This window comes from Acanthochromis polyacanthus, chromosome 13 (genome assembly GCF_021347895.1).
Source record: "Acanthochromis polyacanthus isolate Apoly-LR-REF ecotype Palm Island chromosome 13, KAUST_Apoly_ChrSc, whole genome shotgun sequence".
Classification (NCBI taxonomy): domain Eukaryota; kingdom Metazoa; phylum Chordata; class Actinopteri; family Pomacentridae; genus Acanthochromis; species Acanthochromis polyacanthus.
The window spans coordinates 14,478,195-14,500,690 of NC_067125.1; the positions used below are offsets into that span (position 1 = coordinate 14,478,195).

Below are 22,496 nucleotides of genomic sequence, written 5' to 3' on the forward strand. Positions count from 1 at the left end.
ACAATATGAATTTCTTTACAAAACAGTGAATACTATAAAGAATCTAATGCCAAACCACAGAAACAAATGTCAGCTTGTTTGTACTTGTGACTATCTGCCAGAAAAATCTATTGTGGCTGCACATGAAGCATCTCACTTTAATGTAACACTGTCTACATTTATGCTCAGGAATCAAAAAAAAAAAAAGTGCATAAAAGAGTTCTTGAACTTCTTGAAGTGTTTTAGTTAGGCATCCAAGGCATGCAAGTGTAGGGGGAACCTCATACTATGCAGTAACAATAATAATAATTGGTGTTTTACGATATTCAGATTCAGATTTTCAGCCACTAAAACTTTGAAATAGTTATTTTTCAGTCATAATTAGATCACAAATGCACTAAAGTATTGTACCCTGGTGAAAAAAAAATGCATTTTGATTCCATGTGCCCAGTCAAAGCCTATTATGACTCAACCAAAACTACATTTTCATGATTAAATGATTCTAAGTAAATGATTAACTTTCCACTGTGCATTTGTAAGTTAATGACCACCACTTGCTACCAGTTATGATGAAATAGAAAATATGAGTCAGTTCTACTTGTTCTGTGCATTCATGTAGGTGTCAGTTATAATTTTCATCACTCTAATTGACTTTTTTAAAAGATTTTATTCCTGTTGTTTCTCCCCTTTAGATGAAAGACTCTTTATTGAACCTCCAGCGAGGCATTGGTTTAAGGGACTACAGCTCAGAGACTGAGGAGAAGAGAAGTCGCTATCACTGACACACCACCATAAGGCCATGAGGGCATGCTGTGCAATATAGGACCTGTTTTGTTTGTGAACCAGTTTGCAGGCAGCAGCAGGAAAGAGGGAGGACAGAGGGGGAGGTGGGGCCAGCGGTGAGCGGGTCCAAAGACTACAAAGAGAGGAACAGTCGTCTCCAGCGCACACAAGTTTTAAAAAACCCCCGGAGGAGGAAATCACGGATAGAAAAGTGCCCCAAACGCACACAGGAACTGACGCATCCCCAACATCACTGAGGCATTGTGGGAAGGTGTGAGGCTTGCCCCTTCTTTTCACCTGTGGGATAACTGTTTCCTTCTACTCTCTTTATTTCCAAGTGCATCCTACTGTAAGCCATGTCAACCAGGAGAGTGGCAGAGAGAAAGAAGGAAAACTACTGCATGCATTTAGACAACCTAGCTCCCCTCAGTCAGTGTTAGTGTGGTCCAGTTCCAGTCTATGTGTGTTAAAAAAAAGAAGAACAGAAGAAGAGGAGAGATTGAGTCAAACGCAGGGGGGGGGTTCCTTTCGAGTCTTACTGGCTTTTTACACTCTCTCGACTGTTCCAACCAATCATCCCCGAGAGGCCCTCGCTGCAGCGTCCCTTATAATGAACCTCCAGGTGATCAGAGGACAGTTTGGTTCCACAGAAGAAACATTGTAGCTGGGAGATCAGCTTCTCTGATCCGTCCCTCTTGCCTTGTTTCAGTCTGGCCTGTATTGTTCCTGTCAGGGCTGGTTCCCTGTCGGACCGTCGTGTTGAATGGTTTCAAAGTAGAATCTAAAGACTGATAAGACCTCAGCCCGTCTCTTTAACATTAGACACAGCTCCCATGACCACATGCTCCTGCCACAGTGTTCGCTACCTTACGTTGCATTATTTCTCATCCTTCTGATGAAGTCGAATGTATTAGTCTGGAAAAAAAGGCTGGACTTTGATCACAACTTATTAATCTTCGAAGCGGGGACGCTGCAGCCAGACCCGTTGGGAGACCTGTATTCTTACATGTTTTATTACTAAACTGTGATTATATCTCTTTAAAGATGTTTCAAATTGGAAAGAATTCTATGAATATATTTGAAATATATAAGAATATTTCATTATTTAATATATATATATTTCAAAATATATAAACATTACCTATATTTATTGTTAATTTATGTACATACAGAAATTATCAGAGCTCTAGACCAGTTAAAGAATTTCTAACAAAAAGTGTTTTCTTCTAAAAATGCATGCCAGATATGTCTGTGACATGTCCAGTGTGCAAGTATGATTCTGCATTCGCGCGATTATATTCGCGCATGTGTGTGTGAGTGTGTGTGTGTGTGTGTGTGTGTGTGAGAGTGAGAGTGAGTGAGTGTGTGCGTGTGAGCACACGTGTGTGCTGGAAAGTGACATTTTTACCATTCCACACATGTATGTTTCATATGTTTTTCTTTCTTTTCTGGCTTCTGCAGCCAGACTGCCTTTTTTAAAATGCTAATGCGTTTGGATGCCGCCTTGCATTAGTCCCACCAGGGTACAGTTTACAGTCGAAGAGTTTTGTTCCAAAATGATGTATCCAACATTTGAAAACAAAGTTCCAGCTTCTACTTTTACTCAGTAATTGATTGCTTAAATGAATGTCACACACTTGACTCATCCTTAGTAGATCCAATCCATGTGAGGAAGACGAGAGATCATCAGACTGCATACTGAACAGGGTGATGTTTCTCTTGTAAATGGATATATAACATTTTGGAGGTGAACCCTTCATCTGCCCTCTGTGAGCAAATCTTCTGTTCATGTCACCATTAGTGGCTTGACCGGTATTTGCTACAAAAGGAACAGATTGACCTTTTGAGAAATCCGCTTGTTTGCTTTCTTACTGAAAGTTAGGTGAGAAGATTGACACCACTTTTATGTTTTTACTTTAAACGCAAAGCTGCAGCCAACAAGCTGTTCTATGTGGTCTTAACGTTGAGCTCACATCTCCTGGCCAGCAGCCACTTAGCTTATCATAGCAGGAGGACAAGAAACTGAGGGCAACTTGTTTCCATATTTCTCTAAATTTAACTTTAGCTTCATGATTAGCATGCAGATATGAGAGTGATCTTTTCAGCTAGATCACAGCAAAAGCAAATGAGCTCATATCTCAAAACATCAATCACTTCCTTTAAAAACATCTACTTCAACCCAAATGATCATTTCCCTTTCCACATTTCAAGTGTCTGTCTTGGATGCAATGAAAGCATGAGAATTACCTTAACTAAATTGAACCAAAAGAAAGAAGTAGAAATGTACCTTCACAAATGATCATGTTGTTTTAAATGAAGTATTTATCATGTATGTCATGTATTATATATATACTGGATTAGGTGCAGTAAAGAGCATCTCTTAAGAGTTTGTCAGCTGAGGTCCCTTACAGCTGACAGACTTCAGCAACAGAAGCACTTCCAAAACAAGAAAAAAAAACTTCTTTGTGTAATAATAAAAGAAGAAAGTGAAGCACTTTAAAGCCTTTTGAGGTAACGAATGAAAGAAGGAAAGAAAGAAAAGTGGCAGCAGTTTAGTTTGGAGGTGAATGCAGGGCTGAGGAAATAGTTTTCATTTTTAGATATATTTTAGAATTGAACAGCCACATTGTTGATTTTTCTCAGTTGAATCTGGTTACTATTCAAAAAAAAACAAACTGCGTCACTTTTGCCCAAATACAACTGAGATAAATGTGAATCTTCCACAACACATCCCAAACAAAGCAGCTCTGAACTGAGACTGACACACTCTCTTGTCTGTTTTGTGGACGAGGCAGGAACGAGTGATTTTTATGAGGGAAAAGGTATCTTTACTGTGTGCCTGCATGGCGTGTTACTGACTGACATATTGTAAACAGCAGGAGAGCTTCCTGACTGGATCCCTGCTGTGTGTGCGCACATATACTACATTTGAAGAAGGCACTGAGTAACGATAGCACACGGAAACCTTAAGACCTGAATGTGAGTGGTTAGCAATGTTTTCTGAAGTTAGGCTTCATGTATACGACGATGCAGGAATGTCATCTGTATGAAAATGTGACTGAAATGCTTTAATGGTTTGATTTAAGTGGATTTTTTTTCTTTTTTTTCTTCAGAAATGACAAACATCCTCCAAGTGTTTTGAAGGAAATGTGGTAAATGCTTGATTGAGGCAGTTTTTCTGGCACTGACGTTATTATTTTCACTGTCAAGACTAAGGGAAGCAGTTAATGATGACCGGCTAATCTTTATCTTCTGTAAAAACACACTCCTTTCTCCAAATTAGATGCTCATTCAGGCTTAAAAGGATGCAGCACACCTGATTTTATTTTCACAAAGCTCCACAATTATACAAATTTGGTTTACGTTTTTAACCTTCAGTTCATGTTTCTCATTCTGGCCAACACATTTGACGTAAACAAACTGAACTCCTGTTGTTTTTTTTTCTTTTTGTTCCCTTTCAGTCTTTCTTTTCTAGCGTGCACTCACACAGTTAATCTGTGTCACATGAATGATTGTATGATTGCTATCGCTGCACAGCTGTAGAACCGAGGCCACCAGAGAGTTTAGGACGCCACCGTTCTTTGTCGCTCACAGCTGATGGGTTGCGTTGGCTGTGTCCATCGGTGTCACAGAGCAGCGCCGCCCATGCAGCCCCGTACTAACCAGCAGCCTTGGTTAACGCACGATAGGACTCACACACAACCTCCTGAAAACAACCGCTGATCAAACTCATAGCAAATGCTCTTCTTCAAGTGTGTCTTGATTAAACAAAATGTACTGCTGTAGTTCTGTTCAACAACAATTCTACTGTATGTTTTTTTTGTTGTTTTTTTTTTTAGAAAATGATTTGATCTCTAGACTTATAGTGAAATTTATACATGAGATAAATATACTGTAAGCATATGTTGTGTATATCTGCAGTGTGCACACACACACACACTGACAAAAGAACCCAGCCTGCGCTGCGCGTAGGTGTTGACTTGCCGATGACTTTGCCTCATAGAGACTGAAGATAAAAGTGGCTTTCTGGTTCATGTGAAGTAGAGATTGGAAGTATGAATAAAACAAAAAAATAATACTAAACAAATAGCGTCGCTGCATTTGGAGTGGTTTATTTCACAAATCGTCAGCTGGAAGAACACGTTTATATTTAAGGACATCACAGCTGAATCACAGGTTTTCCTAACAGGAAGTGCAGGTTTTACCCTTAAAGACTGGACATGTGTGACCTCAGGGGACTTCACAGAGAGAATAGTTCACAGAAAAGACTGCTTTAGGCACCAAGATGAAATAGTCATCTGTAGCTGCACTTTAAAAATAAAATACAATCAAAAAACTTTAACATATTGATGCCATGTATTGAAAGCTTTATTATTTTGAGAGCTGCAAGCTTCTCATAACCTTCTGCGTTCAGAGCGGTCTGCCCACAGGACTCCTATGGCTCCCTTTTTTCCCATTTTAATTACTGTTGCATAAATTACCTATTAATTAGCGTGCTGTGTAAACACAGACAGAGGGCAGGTGAAAGCTGCATTGCCAGTCTGCAGTAGAGGGAGTGAAGGATAACACAAACCCTGAAACAATGGACATGCACACAGACAAAATAATTCAGGCTGACACTGTGCATTTTCAATATTGCATTTTCCCCATTTTCTAATATGCAATGTTATTCTATCATATCTTGTTGCTTTTCTACTATGCACTGCATTTCTCATGTTCAGTACTTGTGTTTTCTCATCAGTATCTGGCAAAAGAATTTCCTCAAGAAAAAAAAATGTTTAATCCAATGTAGAAAATACCAAACTCTCCCTGTGCTTTGACCTAAATTTGACCTGTATGAAGCTTTTGCTGCTTTAATCCCCCTTCTTCACTATTAGTCATGTTAATTACTAGCAGAAACTAAATACACGGAAAGCATTTGCACTTCACAAGATATTTTTACACATTTTTGCACTGTTAATAAGGTAACATGAACATGCTCAACATTCCTTAGCATCCTGAAGGCATGCAGCCCAGCAGGCAGCAGGGAGGAGATGGAGAAGGAAATCAACTGCTGCAATAATGACTTAGTTCTAATTATTTCATGTGTCCTTTTGATAACCTTTTTTGGGAAAAATCTCTGTTCTCTGTTCTCTTATGTCTTCTACATAATCCAGTGTTCTGTAAGGTGTTCGTTGTATCTTGAAGTTGCAGCATTTTTACAATACTATCAAGTTTTTTGTATCCTTTCCAAGTGCTCTCCATTTTTTTCAGCTTTTTTTCACCACTATCGTTGTCTTGTTACTGTTTTAATCTTTCCTGTGGTGGCATTAAATCGTTCCAGGATAATAATAAAAAAACAGTGTTTTTACTATACGGCCAGAAATAACCTTCCACATAACCAGTCCGTTAGTCCCAGGGCCTGGATGGGAAGATGGGTGAGGTCTACGCGTCACTGTAATGAATCAAGGGGGAAGGGACGACGCTACGCGCAGCACCCCACCAGCCACTCATGTCCAATGAAGGCTGGGATTGGATTTCCAAAGGGGGAGGATGACTCCCCACTTTCTCGCCGTGCTCGGGCGCAGAGGGCGGAGCTGCTTGCTTGCGTTTGACAGCTGCGAAACAGAAAATGTATAGCGCATAGATGGTCCGGGAGCCCATGGCGCTCCGAGGCAACCGCGCTATCGCAAGGAATGGGACGCAGCATGGCCTTTTATAGTCTGAGAATGCCCTCGTAAATTTTGGGCCACTTGGAGGACACGGAAATACAATCTGAGGGAAATAATTAGCTTTTATTGCACATGATCCTGGGACTTTAGGGGGTATGCACCGCGCGTTCTCGTTCCCGGTGACTGTGGAGCGCAGTCGGACCAAGGAGCGCCTGGAGGCGAGTCTGGCGGGTCTGTGTGAGCTGGAGCTCCGCAGGCAGAGGCAGGAGTGTCTGGTGCTGGGAGCGCTGGCTCTGGGAGACCCTCTGGAGCAGGACGGCTCCAGAGAAGAGCTGGCGTGTTTCAGCAGCTGGGGACAAGAAAACTTAACGCTAAGGCGACAGCTGGTAAGAAGTTTACCTTGAGTGTTTTACTGCGTGTTTGGATTCCAGCTGCTCTGCCTTCAGTCACCCCACCCTGTGTTTAAACCTCCACTTTACCTCTGTCCTGTGCTACAGTCCTACATACTTTTGAATATCTAATAGCCTGCAGCGGATCCTCTTTGTGATCCGCTTGACCGTTGGATGGACTCCTGGTTGGCGCTGCGCCTTTTGTGTTGACGTGACCTCGAGCTGCAAAAAAAGTTACTCAACTTGATAAATAGGGCCTCTGTTTGAAAGGGTGTAATGCGTCTCTGTGCTCTGGGCTGAGATTTATGCCTGTGGGCAACGAAATCAGGGGGTGGAGCACCCGCCGTTTGTGGCACAGACCGACTATTTAATAGCCCATTGTTCCCTCGTCATAGACTTTTGTAGATTTTACTACTTAACAAGCTCTTATTTGCGCTTTCCACACATCATAAAAGAATGAATTATTCCTTCAGCTTGTATGTTGCCGTCGCTGCTAACGTTTTTATGCCATAATTATCTCCTATGTAATTAATGGGACGTCTTTTCTTAAGCGGAGGTCAGACAAAGTTGCGCAAAAATGCTCCGCAGCGATGCCAGGATTAGGAGGAGAATTAAAAAGTGGGTTAATCAAGACAAATAAAAGTTTCAGCATTCCTGCTACAGCGTCTCCATCAGGACGTTGTACGCACCGCTGAGTCTAACCACTAATCTGCAGATGATGATGTTGTCTGTGGGCTGTATTTTTTTTTTATTTTATTGTGGTCATGTTAAGTTTTTGTGTGCGTCTGGGAGTTCTTGTTTCTGTTTGGCCGCTGCTCTTGCGCAGCCCGCGAGCTGTTTCACATGGCCACAATAGGAAGCCATTATTAAAGAGGGTAAAAAAGAAATTAAATCAGCCGCCTCCTCTTCACACCTCCTTCCTCCCTCCCTCCCCTCCCTCTCTCTCTCTCTCTCCTCCGACGGGGTCCTAACAATAGGCGCATATGGAGCAGAATACTAATGATGCCTATCGAGGCCCTGGTGAGAGGATAGAGGCGCACATAGGTGGCGTTGTGCGTTGGCCCCAGTTGGGTATAGCACGATTTGGGCACTCTGCCTCATCTGGGTCCACATAGGATTTTGTGGATTCCAAATACATTTTGGAAAGATGTCTCCTGACGCATGACGCACCAGTATCCATAATCCTGTGGTGATGGAGGGGCTGTCAGCGCGTCTCCACATCCACACTCTGACGGGAAACAGCCATTTTCAAGACCAATGGAGGAGTGACACGCGTATTTTTCCCCCCTCAGTAGTGCATATTTTCCCCGTTTCCATTTTGGGCGCAAACGCGTCTGTGAATCGATGTTTATTAAGTGTTCTGCTTATCCAAGCGTGTGAGTAATTACACGGGAAATTCCTGGGAGAGTTATTTTTTTCTATCTTGCCCGACAGGACTCTAATTGAAGTCTCAAATTGAGTCTTCATGATATCAGGTCACCATCTGCGTCCGAGCCAAATCCCCAATCTCATCTCACATGTAGGTTAAAGTCTCCAAAATGTATGGTTCACAGTATGACACAGAAACATCTGCCCCATGAGACCTTTCATGTGTGTGTGTGTGTGTGCCTTGGACGTGAATGTGGCCCCCAGACAGGCTGAGAGGCCCCTTTTCTCCTGGATACAGTGTGTTGTGGCGCTGCTGAAGGTGTTGACAGCTGTGGGACGCCAGACAACAGCTGGAAAAGCATGAAGCCCTGACCTCCCTCTCTGCTTCCCTGCTGAGTGTGTTTGGAGAGAGGAGGAGAATATATGAATTGTGTATGAATGTGTGACATACATGCAAGCCTCCTGTTTGCTCTCAGAAAACTCTGAGTTGCATTTTATCTCCTCTGAAGGATATGAGCTGACTTTTAATATAGTTTCAAATCAGCTTGTCATGTGCACATGCAAATGCAGGATTTTAAGCATTAATTCTGTAGCATTGTGTGTCTGCTGTAGGTTTTTACTCTTGTTTTGTGCATGTGCAGAACTGGTGGTTTATAATCAATCAGTTTGTGCTTGTGTTAACCCTCGTATCGTTCTTTAGGTCAAACTGACGCGTTTTGAAATTTGAAAATGTGGGAAAAAATATATTTTCACAGTGAAACTTCTGATGTCCACATTTTCAATATTTGAGGAAAGTTTTGGAAGTTTTTTGATGGAAAAAAGAAATGTTGAAAAAAAATGTTTCTTTAAGAGCATTCACAAAAAAAATCAACCAAAATCAGCGAAATTCGCTGGATTTTGGTTGATTTTTTTTGTGAATGCTCTTAAAGAAAATATTAGCAATTTTACTGATATGTATGTAATCATTTTATATATTTTTTGGGGATGATTTTTACTTTTTTAAAATATTTGTAAGAATTTTCATGCCAACTTTGGGGGATTTTTTTAAAATATATCTTTTAAGGGAAACTTTTAAGGAATTATTGGAATTTTCTTCCTGAAGGTTTTGCAAATTTTCTGAAATTTGGGGGATTTTTTTTTCCCAACGAGGAAACTATTTTTTGGTGCCTGTAAATGAAAACAACAGGAGGGTTAAGACATCATTAGCAGTGACAGATCACTTCTATAGATCACAGAATGGATTCTCTGCTTTGTTCTGACCCACAAACACGAAACCTCATACAGTTTTCCTGTTCGTTGGCTTCTTTGTATAGGCATTAATGCAAATGAGGTTCTGAAAATATCCAAATCATATGCACACAGACCAATCTGCCCGTCTGATACACATTTGCAAACATTATGTCCACACCTTGAGATGGACTCTGAGCCGCAACTGTCAGTTTCACGAGCACAGCCTGATGCACGTTTCTCTTCAGGGATTTCTTTGGCGGCCAACACATGCTGCTGCTGGTGAGCCTACAAGCCGCCGCTCACGTAGAGTCAGAGCGCTAATGAATGCCATTCACTGTGTTAATGTAAACACAGTGTGTGTGCAAAAGTCCTCCCCCATCAGATTCATTTAATAGAAACTTTAAAAAACATATTTGCTTATTGAAATACAGCTTTAAAATGTGTCCGTGTGCTTGGAGAAATAAGAGCTCAGTAGTTGAGTCCAGCAGTGGAGCAGAGGGGGGGCAGGGTGTCTTGAGTGTGTGTGTGTTTCCGGCCTCCCACAGGCTGCTCTGTGTGGATCCAGTCACAACATCGCTTTAATTATAGAGGGTCCAGCAGTGCGGCTGCATGCCTTGTGTGCCCTGTTCCATAGATTTCTATATCCTGCCAATATTGTTTCAAAATCCAGCCAGCCGTTAACTGGTTTCAGGTCTATTCTACAGTCCTATTCAACACAGCCAAGGACTACACTTTGCCAGCTTCTTCTGCTCCTGCCGAAACCCTTTTTTGTGCCAGGATTACAATGTGTCTTTATATACTGCCAAGACATCCAGCTCTTATTTATCGCCACTATTTCCTCAAGTTCTTTATATTCGTTCTGAGGTGCATTTAAATGCTCTAACAGGTGAAATCAACCAGTCATAATGTTGTTCTGGCTTCCACTCGGATTCACCGGCTGCTCAGTCGATTTCATTTAAAGGGCAGCTAGCCCTGATGTGTTGTACCCTCAGTGTGAAACAGCTCAGTGTTTAAATGAGTCTGGCTGCACCGTGTCCTCTGTTTCCCCCCATCCCCCACCAGCCTTGGGCTTAGGATGCAGTAAAAAGCAATGATACAGTGTGAGGGAACCAGTGTGTGACCAGTAATAATGGAGTGCAGTCAAAGAGCAGCCTCTAAAATGAACCCTGCCACGGTCTGAACCCGTCGGTTTGTTTGTTTTCTGCAGAGGTGTAATTTAATAACCAGTGTCGTGGCTTTCGCTGCACACGCGTGGCCACAAAGAGGCGAGCAATCACTTGTGCGAAAAGGTATCACTGATTAATTGACTTCCTATAAGCTCCCCCTCCTCCTAGGCAGTTCTCTGTCCTACACCAGCAGCTGAAACAAAGCTCCCCACTCTTCGTTTCTGCCGTGCAAAACAATATTGATGCAGGGATGCTAATTCTTTGTTTATGACGAGACAATAAGTACACTTGTCGGGACAAAAGGAATGGCAGTGTTTGGGGTGAAGAGGTCGTGTGGGCAGCACAGCGCACAGCGTTTGCATTATGACCGCATTTAGTCTGCAGGACAAAGGAGTCACAGCTCGAGCACTGACTGGAGTAAACACACAAGCAGCAGAGAGCTATGTTCCACAGGCGTGTTTTCTTTTCAGCGTTGTGAGCTGATAAAGCACAAAATGTGATGAGAATGACGACTGGTGTTTAGTCATGAAGAAAAGTGTCTTAAAAATGACATTTTGTCGAAACATGTCACTAGAAACCAAATATATCGCCGTCATGCTGAGTCAAGAAGAAAGGTTGAAGGGGTCACCGAAGTCCGTAGGCGTTGTCCTCACCCTGTAAGCCTCTAAAAATTTCATGGAAAATCATGAAATATAACTTCAGATATTTCAGCCTGAACCAAAGCAGTAAATCATCCGACGCACACCGCTATGATAACCTGCTTTTGTGTGATTTTTCATCTGCTGTTTTGCACACTGTAGGGGCTGTGTGCATTTCTACAGGCAGTGTTTGATTGGCACGCACATGCAGATGTACAAAGACGGTGTTCAGGACGTGCAGGAGACTGTGACAGCTGTCTGACAGGTTCTCCATCACAGTGGGCCTGTAACGTAAAAAGTGTCACCTCAGCATGAGGACGTGCTCTGTCTTCGGGTAATGAAGCCTCTTAATGAGCCTCCAACAAACTGAAGGGCCTTTGTGTGTGTGTGTGTGTGTGTGTGTGTGTGTGTGTGTGTGTTAACCCATGAAGACAGGCCTGGATGCGAGTGTCTGCAGATGTTAGGGCATGTGTCGGATGATGTCGACATGAGACCGGTGAAAATTGTCACAGGATGGCTGAACAAGCATGTCCAATTTTACTGTCTTACTGGTGTGTGTGAGTGTCTGTGTGTGTGTGTGTGTGTGTGTGTGTGTGTGTGTGTCTGTGTGCCTGTGTGTCTGTGGTGTGTGTGTGAAAGATTAAGTGTTATGTTTCATCCGTACTCAAACTGCATTCTTGTGTGTTCCTATCTGAGTTGTATGAGCAAGCAGAAATTGTCTGCATATCTGAATAGCATGTGTCTGCATCTGTGTGTGTGTGTGTGTACTCCACCCACATGAAAGAACACCCCCACCCCCACCCCTCCAACCCTTCACAGAACCTTGAATTATTCATGTTCCAACTGACTGCCTCCCCTGTAAGCCCGCCTGCATACGAGAGCCCAGTGACAGATATGGATGCTGCACACGGATGCTTATCTTTGCTGCCGAGTGGTGACCGGTGATGGCCACGTTTGTGTTTTAGAAACTAGCCCAGTGCAAATTTACATCTAAGTTGTGGCTTTATCTGTTTCAACATTGCGTGTTCAGCCATTTCAGTCGTACTCGTCCCCGTTGTGAGGAAGAAAATGCGGCAGGAATTCAAAGAAAATAACAGCTCCTCTCCTAAAGTATTCGAGTAAACAATTTGTTCCCAACTAAAACAGAAATTTCGGAGCTTTCTCAGCGGGGGATTAATGAGTGTCTGAGCGTCAAACAAAATAAGAGCTGGTGTGCAGCTGTAGAAACAAGCGGCAAAGGATTCACAGATGTCCTTCTGCTGCTCGCGTTTGTGGAAATGAGTGATTTGATTGCCAGGAGTGTTTTCTTGTTGTTGAAATCACTAATTGTTGCCTCTTACCAGCCACTTAAAAATTAGTTCTCAACCGCACAATCAAATGCAGACAGCAAAGAAAGAGCCTGAGTGAGTGTGTGTTGGTTTTTCAGAGTGCTCTTCAGAGTTCCCCATGGGGCCTAATGCAGGCGCTGGAACAGCAGGTGGGAGAGCTGAGGATCGACACCGACGACGGCTGCTGTGATGGAGGTCTAGGAGACGCTGGCGACAGTCGGCCCAGCTCTGGTACTGACACTGTTTTAAATGTTTTTCTTCTTTACAGCTCTGTCAAACATGTAATTGAGAATTTTCTAAATGCGAACACATTCTTTCAGTGAATCCTTTAAAGCTCTTTTCTTTTTGCCTAAAATTGTTGCTCTATCTGCAAAAACTCATATTTTCTTTTTGCATTTCAAAATTTACATACAATGAACTTGTTATTTTACTTCTGCTCCTATTGTTCGTTCATGCTCTAGTTGCTTGTAATTTTGTTTGTGTCCTATTTGTGAAATGCGGTGAGAGACCTCCTGCATCAAGAGGCGCATTTTCAGAGAACTGGAACAATCAGTGAGCTGAATTAAACGAGACAGACATCTTCTCTGACTCTCTAATTGCACTTTGTCCTAGGTTTCTATGAGTCAAGTGAGGGACAGTCACCTAAAGGCAAATCTTGCTCCACTGAGCCTGCAGAGACCGTCTCCCCCTGGGCTCACACCAACGACAGGCCGAAGTCTGTGGGTAAGAAAATTAGCAGATGTGGAAAGGTTACGCATATGCAGAAATTACTGAAATGCACATGAAGTGGGACAAATTGTAGCATGTAACTGTAGCATTTTTGCATCATAAATAAGAGAAACAGGACATTCACTTCTTGTTTTCCTTTTGCAACTACAGGCAAAAACACAGATTATTTTCAGATGTCAACTTATTAGTTTGGTTGAATAAAATTCAGGAGATTCAGAAATGCAGAAGCGGTCCGGTGGAAAGAGAGAAAGGCAACTACCACATCTAAGAATCATACATTCCATAGGCTACCATTGAAGCTATAATTTTCCATTGACTGACTAACAGTCACATGGCTGACAATTCACAAATGAACCTAATGTCATTTCCAGATAAGTTGATTATGTTACCTAAAACCAAAATACATTTTAAAAAAGTGTGATTACTTACACATAGCCACTGTAAAAGCACTCTTAGTTGTGCCAGTGTTGAAAAATGAACAATGAAACATGAATATGGTTGTCTTGCCCATAATTAGATATGCTATAGATGTGGGTCTATTGCTACTGGGTGTCCTCCACTTTGCTTTTGAAATATCTCAACAACATCTGGTTGAATTATTGCTTTTCTTACCTTCATGGTTCCCACAAGATGAATCCGAGCTCTGATGAGCCCCTGTCCTTTCTTCTGTCAACACCTACTTTTATGACCATAGAAGTGCAACATGAATGACAATTCCACCATTTGGCAGGACTTTGAGTTCAGTGCTGAGTACTTAAAGTTAGCTAACTAATATTATAAACAAAGATGCTAAACATGGTAAAGAACTGGTCAGCATTGATGTGAGTGTGGTAGTAGACTGACTGTAACATTTGGCAGAAAGGACTTCTGCGACTAAGTACAGCATCACAGATCCACTGACATGGCCCCAAATTCTCAGCTCTAGCATCATTCATTACTGTTTACGTATTGTAACTATTAGTATTTACATCCTATTAACCCCTTGACACCTGAATTTGTTTACTTTTTTTTTTGCTTTCCAGTCGATGCTAAAATAAGTGGAGATTGTTTATTTGTCTATTACATATAGAACAGATATGTAATAATAATAACAGCTATATAATAATAAGATCACACTCCAACCGGTTCTACGAGAAATCAGTGCTTGCAAAAGGTTTCGAAGTACGTATTGAATATGCACAAACCAGCACTGGGGGAATGGATACACTATCTCTGCTACAGTCTGAATGAAAGTGGTATGTTGAGAATTCGCAACAGCAGATATCCAGGGGTTAATATTAATAGACTTGTCACTGTGTTTGATTTTTTTTATAATTACTGCATCATGGTTTACTACTGTATTGCTTTTTGTACTCAGGAGACCCCCTGATGCTGAATGGAGATTTTGATGTGCCAGCTCCACGCTCCACCCTGCCTCGCTCTTTCTCTGCCCCTTACCCACCTCTGGAGGGGATCGCTGAGGAGGTCACGGCAGCAGACTCCTGGGAGTGGGACCCCAGCGGAGCAAACCACGGCTGGCAGCAGCAGTCTGCACAGGACCAGGCCACAGAGGAGGGCTACCAGCAGGCTTTGAAGGTGGAGGGTTACATCCTAGGTCTCATCCAGCGCCACACCCTCTCTCCACGTCCATGTCAGCCTCGAACCACCCTGAGCCCTGACCCCTCATTCTGCAGTGCCTCAGGACACAGCTCCCTACACAGGAGAACTCCTTCTCTAACCTCTGAGCAGCGCCTTCCTGACCCCCATCTTCAGCCCCACGTTGACCTTTCGGCAAACCCGAAGAGCCAGGCATGGGGTTGTGACCCCCTAGAGGGGGAGGCCTGTGGTGGAGAGGCCCCTTCCTTGGAGGAGGACTGCTATTTGGCTCTGCCCTACCCCCAGTCCAGGCCACACTCCCTGGCTGGGAGACTACCATCACCTCTGCCCTCTCTGGACCCAAACTGTGGTGTTGGGGCTCTTGACCCCTGTTGTGAACCCCCTTCCCCCCAACATTATCTACATCCACAACCCCCTATTCATCGCATGCAAAATTTAGTAAGTGCTCAATATATCCCTGGACAGGCCTGTCATGCCCCTGTGCGCTCCCCCAGACACTACCACCCAGAGCAGCCTAAGCCCAGCCGAGTCACCACCTCTCCTGACCATCCCAACTCCAAGTCCAGAACATCTAAGAGAAGTCACAATGAGCGACAGAGGTCTAAGAAATCAAGCAGCAAAGCCGGTCGATCCCAGTCAGAAAACAGCCTCCTGGGTCAGCGAGTGCTCCCTGAGAGGAGGTACAGCACCACAGAGAGGCACCAAGGCAGAGGAGATCCTGCTCAGAACCAAAGCCAGGCCGCTGGACCACAGATGGGCAACAACAGCCACAATGGGAGCCGACGCTGGTGCTCCAACCTGGAGCTCAGCCAGGACGAGGGGGAGACCCACGCAGGCCAGGTTCACAGACGACCGCCTCGAAAATCTCGCCATGGTCATTCTTGTTCCCATTCCCAACCCCAGAGCTACCACCAACAGCAGCGCTGGCACCCAGACTTTCAGGAAAGAGCTCCCCTCTGTCAGGGAGAGGAGGGCTACGCCGCCGCCGCCCCAGCAGAGTCTGAGTCCAGCATGAGTGAGGTTTATTCTCCTGCCTCCAGCTCACTGTCCAGCGACTCAGATGAGAGCGGGGGGCTGGTTTGGCCCCAGCAGTTGCCACCACGTCTTGCTTCTACCTCCTCCTCGTCCTCTCCTTCATCGCAAGCTAATGCTAACACCCCATCCCAACCGAAAGCCTTCGTTAAGATCAAAGCCTCCCACGCTCTCAAGAAGAAGATTCTCAGATTCCGCTCAGGGTCCCTCAAAGTCATGACGACTGTGTGAGCAAAGGATCAAACCTGTTTCAAACTGAGAACTCGAACCATCGTCAGAGCAGCACGGCGACTTTTACTTTAGGCCACAAATCAAACTTCAAATAACAGATCCTGTCTTTATATTCAACCTACCTCTAACTGCAGTATGTTCTTCAGGAGATGCATTGATATTAATGAGCACGATTAAAGATCTAGTTAGAGATTCTTTATCTGACGTGTCTGGTTGACAAGTAGCTGACACTAGACTAATGGGTGTTATCTGGTTGTAATGGATGATAATTGATGCCAAGCTACACTGTGTTGACACGGATGGCATCGAGGCTAAGTGATTGAATACGCTGCCAGTTTTTTTCTTAATGTCTGTTGGCCTTGTAGTTAATTAATCAGAGACTTATGGTTAATTAATTCCTAGACTGAAGAGTTGGCAAAGTGCAAGTTCATGCCACTGTCGTTCAAACGATTTTAGATTGTTTTTGATTGACCAATACATCCCCAAAAGCTTCTTTTATTGCCACATATCAGTATTATAGAAATGAGATTAAAGCACAGACTTCTTTAAGAATTTTAGGTTCATTTGCTTTCTCTTTTACAAATACAACGTATCCTAATAAATTATACTATCTAATTTGACACTATCATAAGTAAAGCAGGATTTTTCTCTGAAGTAAAACCCAAGTCCACTTATTATTGGAAGATTTATTCCTAAAATGTCACATTTTGCATAATCAGGTGGCCTGTTTTGCTGACCAACAGTCTTGTCTACATCAATTAAATGAACTGAAAATGTAGCAAATGAATGTTTTTCCATTCACATGAGTCAGTACTAATCTAAATGGTTCTTTCCAAGAAACATCTTGGAAGCTATTCAGAAATTATTAAAATATTAGCCTGAAATTACCCCAAAATTAAAAGAGCACTAACTAAAATATTTTGTTGTGTGGCACCATCAGTGGTTCATCCTGTAGAAAAGTCTTCCCTTTGTGCTGGAGTTGACAAATGTGCGTTTACATTTGGTTACCTTACAGTGTCAAACTAATGGGCTGAGCAGGGAATCGGTGTTTATTTTTAGAAATGAACATGCTCGGATCTGCCTCTGAGCTGAACTGTCCACTACCTCTCTTCTGCAGCCAGCTGGTTTCGGGACCGATGAGCATAAATAACTCTGAGTCAGGGATGGGTTTAATGAGGCCATACTAAGGGATCAGTGTACATTCATGCATGCGTATACTTTATGTTTACAATTTTAATAAAACACAGTGACACAAACTAACACACTCTGTAAATAGATATGATTTTGTATATACCATCATGTGGCCTTGTTTTGGAATGAATGTAACTTGTAAATAAAGACAATTTTGTTTCAATTTTTGGCAGTTTAGCACATTTTTATTGCGTGTCTTAGCTCTCCGGGTACACTGACTAGTATAGCATAATGCATTAACACAAATTCATTCAGTAAGTAGCAATAAATGACTATGAGTTTACATTTTCTGGGCATGTTCAGTGGCATATTTGCCCAGGTTGCATGTATTTGACAAACCTACATGCATGAAATGTCTTCTTGGCTGTGTCTTCTGCTTTTCTGTGTCACATTCCATGAAACAAGGAGTCTTAGCCAAGTCGCCCACCATCTTTAGAGCCACTGAGCATCAGAGTTTCAAGGTGTGTCTCCCTCTTGTGGTGTATAGAAAGAACTGATACAGTTTTTCTGGTGTCCCTTTGGTGAAATGGCTGTTACATTAAATCATTAAATGCGAGTATATTACAAGAGCTAAATACTCTAAAACAGTAACTAAAAACATGTAATAATAAAAATCTTGATTTAAGACTGACAGAAAGTAAGACTTTTTCCTCTTGTGTAATAACAAAAACACTTAGAAACACCCTGAGGTTATGGAAAAACAGAAGTGCTGAGTCTTGCATGAAACATGAATATTCACAGAAACACTGAGCAACAGTTCCTGATTTGCAATCCTGTAGTTGCCCCGGTTACATGTCATCCAGCTACCACAGCAAAAATCCTTATAGCTCATGAATAGCTCAGATAACAGCAGTGCTGGTGTGTCCAGCCTAATACAGACTTTAATTTGGCCAACATCTGTGTCACATCATAAAGTCCAAACACGTATTTCATGGTGAAAGCACAGCCCAGTGCAATTACTCCTGAATCACAGTCTTTATTGCTAAATCTCATCCATAAATTTGAAAATGACGCATCTGATGACAGTCAGACTTTAGTCATCTCCTTCCCATTGCTGGTGCTTTTGGTGTCTGTGTTGGTGACGGTCATCCTGGTATTCGGGTCCTCGCTGATGAAGTGCAGGATGTTGCGCAGGGAGCGGTTCATGCTGTCCTTGAAGCCCTTTCCCAGACACACATACAGCAGGGGGTTGAGACAGCTGTTGAAATAGGCCAGGCACAGCGCTATGACGTGTGCCAGGTAAAGTTTAGGCCTGTGAGGGGAATGCCGAGGGGTGATCAGTATGAGGAAGTCCACGATGTGCAGAGGGAGCCAGCACAGGAAGAAGCTGAGCACCACAGCGATGATCACCCTCAGTGTGCGCTTGGACCGGGTGCGACCCCGAGTCAGCCCTTTCTCGGCCCTGCTGTACACCACCAAATGACACACCAAGATCACCAGGAAAGGGAAGATGAACCCCATGAGGAAGCGGAAGGAACTGACAGGCCAGACGCTCTGTATAGTGTAGGCCATCACACACTCTCGCTTGTCTATGCCTGCGTGGATCTCCGTGGCGTAAACAAACTGGGGGACGCTGCCAATCAGGGCCAGGATCCACACAGCGACGCATCCAAAGGCAGCCATGCGAGGTCGCCTGTGGTTCTGACACCAGACGGGTCTGTTGACCAGCATCAAGCGGTCTATGCTGATCAGAACCAGCTGCAGGATGCTGCAGTACATCACCAGGTAGAAGAGGCCTTTGACCAGCGTGCAGGCCAGCGGGCCAAAGTGCCAGTGGTCGTCATGGACCAGAGGGACCATGAGGAGGGGGATGGAAAGGCAGCACAGGAGGTCCGCCAGGGCCAGGTTCAGAAACCAGAGCGAGGTGACAGAGCGGGGCATGCAGAACCCCGTCACCCACACCACCAGGGCATTTCCTGGGACACCCAGCAGCACCACCAGGCCGTAGAAGACCAGAGCCGCTATCTGGATCGGTTGAATTTTGGGAATTGAAAAGTCTGGAATCCCAGTGAAGTTGAATTCATAGTCAGTGGAGTTAAAGTCCTCATAGTAGTAGTCTTCCATTGTTCCTTAAGCTGTAGATGTAAAACAGAGAGTTATTATAATGCCACCACCATGCTTAAATTAAAATTAAACAGCCCATAGAGGTACAACGTTATAGATCCAACAATAATGGTAAAAATTACTATAGTAATGCTTAACGACAAATGCATGATTCATGATGATTTAATACAGGAATGAGTTTACCCCAGTCACAAAGTTCTATAAGGTTTTCACCTCTTCATATAGGACTCCTGTAAACTTTCCGACATCCTGTACAACAAGGTTTGGTTTTTATTCTATTTGGATTTTCACAATCCTAAAAATAATCTTGGGGGTTAAAAAAAGAAACAAACAACAATTTGCATTAGTCTTTCTGAGTAATGAAAGCTTCCAATGAAATTATGTTCAGTCAAGAAACCACATGAAGTTATGGGAATTAAGTATTTTTTTCATTTTCAGCTCAACATGAAAAAAGTGATCAAGCAAATGTTATGAAGTTATCTCAGCTTCAGTAGAGTTTTTAATCAACTCATGCTGAAATTTGCACTGAAACTGCATACAAAATTAAATTTGTCTGTCATTATTGCGTCAACCCGACAAAACAACAATGTCTGAGCCTTAAAAGTTTTGTAAAAAAACAGTATGTTAGCTTTTTTTTATCTTACAACCATGTATGTAATAAAATCATGAAAATAGTTCACTTGAATTACTTGTCAGGGTGTTGAAAATATGTATTATTTTCTACTGAAGCTTCCATTTCTGTTAAAGTCCACAAAAAGAAATACTTTCATTTCTGAATATCGACCTTGTTTCTACTACAGCACCAAAGATTGTTAGTGTAGCTAAACTTAGTAGACGATTGCTTAAGGAGTGTTCATTCCTAGTTATTTCATATGGAAATTAATAAGTGATCAAGTGAGATGGATTCTATTTACATATTGTGAAAGTATATTTATGCAACTGTGTGTATGTATTAGTTTTATTACTTGAATGTTTGCATCTCAGATCAGTTCGATCTTTTTTATCATTACTAAATATTTCCATTAAACCAGGTTCAGTTGTGGAAATCTGGATGAGTCATAATAGAATCAAAGCATATTAGAAATGCAGAGTGAATATTTCAGCTAAAAGGGAAGAACTCATACACCAGGGCTCTGTTCAGAGGTCTGACCAAAAATCAAACAAGGCAAAACAGGCAAAGTTATCGTTGCATTTGTCCTTCTCGGCGTTCACATGAAGATAACAGGCATTCCTCAGCCGAGGAATGAAAGTAAAACAGAAAAGTAAAACAGAGTGCAGTCAAAATCAGATGATGAGATAGTTCTGGTGTAAATCCTGCACCCAGAAAGCTCAAGTAAATACATGGGTCTGTGTTGCTGAAATTCAGCTGATTTGATGAACATGCCCTAACTGATGATCTGTAAAGTGTGAGCTAATCACACAAAGTGATCATGATTTAGTCATTTTATAATCATCAGGAACAATTTAAATCCTCATTATTCACGTATTAGTTATGTGTTACTTTAGGCTTACGATTTGTAAAGTGTGACTGATCAAACATATGGGAGACAAATGTTTCAGGTAGAAGAGCTGCATTTTTATATTGTATTAGTAAAACAAAAAAAATGCAATTTAGCCAAGCATACCAAAGTTATCTTTCATAAAACGTACGACTTAAGATTAGATCTTCGTAATATTTGAACTTACCGTTATGTGGTTGATGTTGCACTCTCACTTGTAGAAGGAAGTTATACAGCTGGTCCGCTTTTTGGAGTGTTTTATACCCACATCCCACATGACACACACACACACGCACACACACACACACACACACACACACACACACACACACACACACACACACACACACACACACACACACACACACACACACACAAGTTCTCGACCACAAATTGTCTATGTATGAGTTTAAGCTGGAATTCAATGTGCTTACGAACGCAAAATTAGCAAAAGTATTTGACCACTTTCACAGTAAAATTTGCAGAGTTATATCTCATAAATGATAAAGACTATAACAGTTAACAATGTCATTTGCCTTGAGCATTTATTGTAACTTTAATAGTCACCAATACAGTGGCAACGGTGCAATACACCTCATGCCTTTAACCCTAGAACACTAACGTCGGGTGATTTTCACCCACACAATTCTTGTCATGTGATTTTCATTGTGTTGCCATTGTCTGAGTTTCATGGGTCCTTGGGTAGCTTCAGGCTGCTCACTGATGTTATTAATTGTATGTTTGTTTCCCTCCTCCCATCTATGTTTTTTTCAAGAGGCATGCGTTCGGGTGATTTTCACCCGACTTTAGTGATAGAGAGTAACATATTTTACGGGTGGAATTTACCCGACGTTAGTGTTTGTGTGTTTAAATCAGGCGCTCTTTGCACTTTTCAAGGGAAACCACATTCAGGCCAGCCACATTCTCTGCCCCATTTCATCCACAGCTGTCATCCTGTCACAGGCTTGGTTACTCTGGCATGCTAACAAGTGAGTGACATGTAGCTAATGTTAATTTATATCTATTTATTTATTTACATTTATATCTCGGGAAGCAGGTGACACAACCACAGTGTACTCAAAGTCTTGGCCATTATTTCACCAAGCAGCTGACCAAGCAATATCACCAGACAAACAGGAATGTGACCACTGATAATTGGTTCACATGTGCCACTGGCGATCGACCTGCTGGAGAACTGTGGCATGACCCTTGTGGGGACGATGAAAGCAAACAAAAGAGAGATCCCACATGTGATGAAAGATAAAGAAAATCGCATACCAGACTCCAGTACTTTTCTTTTCACCAAAGACCTAACTTTGGTGTCCTTCTTCCGTGACGACGCTTCAAAAAAGAAGCTTGTCCTACTCTTGTCATCCATGCACACACAACCAAGTATTGGACCCACTCACAAGCCTGAAGTGATGGAATTTTACAACCAAACGAAGGGAGGTGTTGATACTCTCGACCAGATGTGTGCTCAATACGGCTGTGGAAGAAAAACCAAGAGGTGGCCACTGTGTGTGCTATATGGCATGATGAATGCTGGTGTGATAAACTCATGGATCATTCACAAGGAGAATGCCATGAAGAGAGGTGACACACAAATGAAGAGGAGGCAGTAT

At 42.6% G+C, this 22,496-nt stretch overlaps 3 protein-coding genes across 21 annotated transcripts in view; 2 read left to right on the forward strand and 1 right to left on the reverse strand.

The window, feature by feature from the left end:
* gramd1bb (GRAM domain containing 1Bb) overlaps positions 1-4,849 on the forward strand; it is a 125,146-nt gene extending 120,297 nt beyond the window's left edge. For all 18 annotated transcript variants that reach the window (XM_051957864.1, XM_051957863.1, XM_051957866.1 and 15 more), the window contains one exon: positions 672-4,849. In XM_051957864.1, the coding sequence (XP_051813824.1) occupies positions 672-761 (90 nt within the window). In that variant the 3' untranslated portion in view covers positions 762-4,849. The remainder of the gene's footprint in view (positions 1-671) is intronic.
* A 125-nt stretch (positions 4,850-4,974) lies between these two features.
* On the forward strand, positions 4,975-17,474 carry LOC110948693 (dapper homolog 3). Of its 2 annotated transcripts, none has more exons than XM_022190363.2 (4): positions 4,975-6,799; positions 12,631-12,763; positions 13,145-13,255; positions 14,619-17,474. In XM_022190363.2, the coding sequence occupies exons 1-4, from the start codon at positions 6,569-6,571 to the stop codon at positions 16,118-16,120; spliced, it is 1,977 nt and encodes a 658-aa protein (XP_022046055.1). In that variant the 5' UTR covers positions 4,975-6,568; the 3' UTR covers positions 16,121-17,474. The 2 variants fall into 2 exon arrangements, with proteins under 2 accessions (XP_022046055.1, XP_051813844.1); XM_051957884.1 differs by lacking the exon at positions 4,975-6,799 and adding an exon at positions 9,312-12,322.
* Positions 17,475-17,596: 122 nt separating this feature from the next.
* Positions 17,597-21,092, reverse strand: c5ar1 (complement C5a receptor 1). The gene is made up of 2 exons (XM_022190364.2): positions 21,062-21,092; positions 17,597-19,386 (listed from the first exon to the last, which is right to left on the reverse strand). The coding sequence occupies exon 2, from the start codon at positions 19,373-19,375 to the stop codon at positions 18,338-18,340; it is 1,038 nt and encodes a 345-aa protein (XP_022046056.2). The 5' UTR covers positions 19,376-19,386; positions 21,062-21,092; the 3' UTR covers positions 17,597-18,337.
* Positions 21,093-22,496: the final 1,404 nt, after the last annotated feature.

Excerpts from the sequence above, each read along its gene's own strand:
- LOC110948693 (XM_022190363.2), top strand. The coding sequence starts at position 6,569 with ATGCACCGCGCGTTCTCGTTCCCGGTGACTGTGGAGCGCAGTCGGACC. Across the intron at positions 12,764-13,144 it reads CGACAGTCGGCCCAGCTCTG|GTTTCTATGAGTCAAGTGAG; the intron begins GTACTGACACTG and ends ACTTTGTCCTAG. Across the intron at positions 13,256-14,618 it reads CGACAGGCCGAAGTCTGTGG|GAGACCCCCTGATGCTGAAT; the intron begins GTAAGAAAATTA and ends TTTTGTACTCAG.
- c5ar1 (XM_022190364.2), bottom strand. The coding sequence starts at position 19,375 with ATGGAAGACTACTACTATGAGGACTTTAACTCCACTGACTATGAATTC.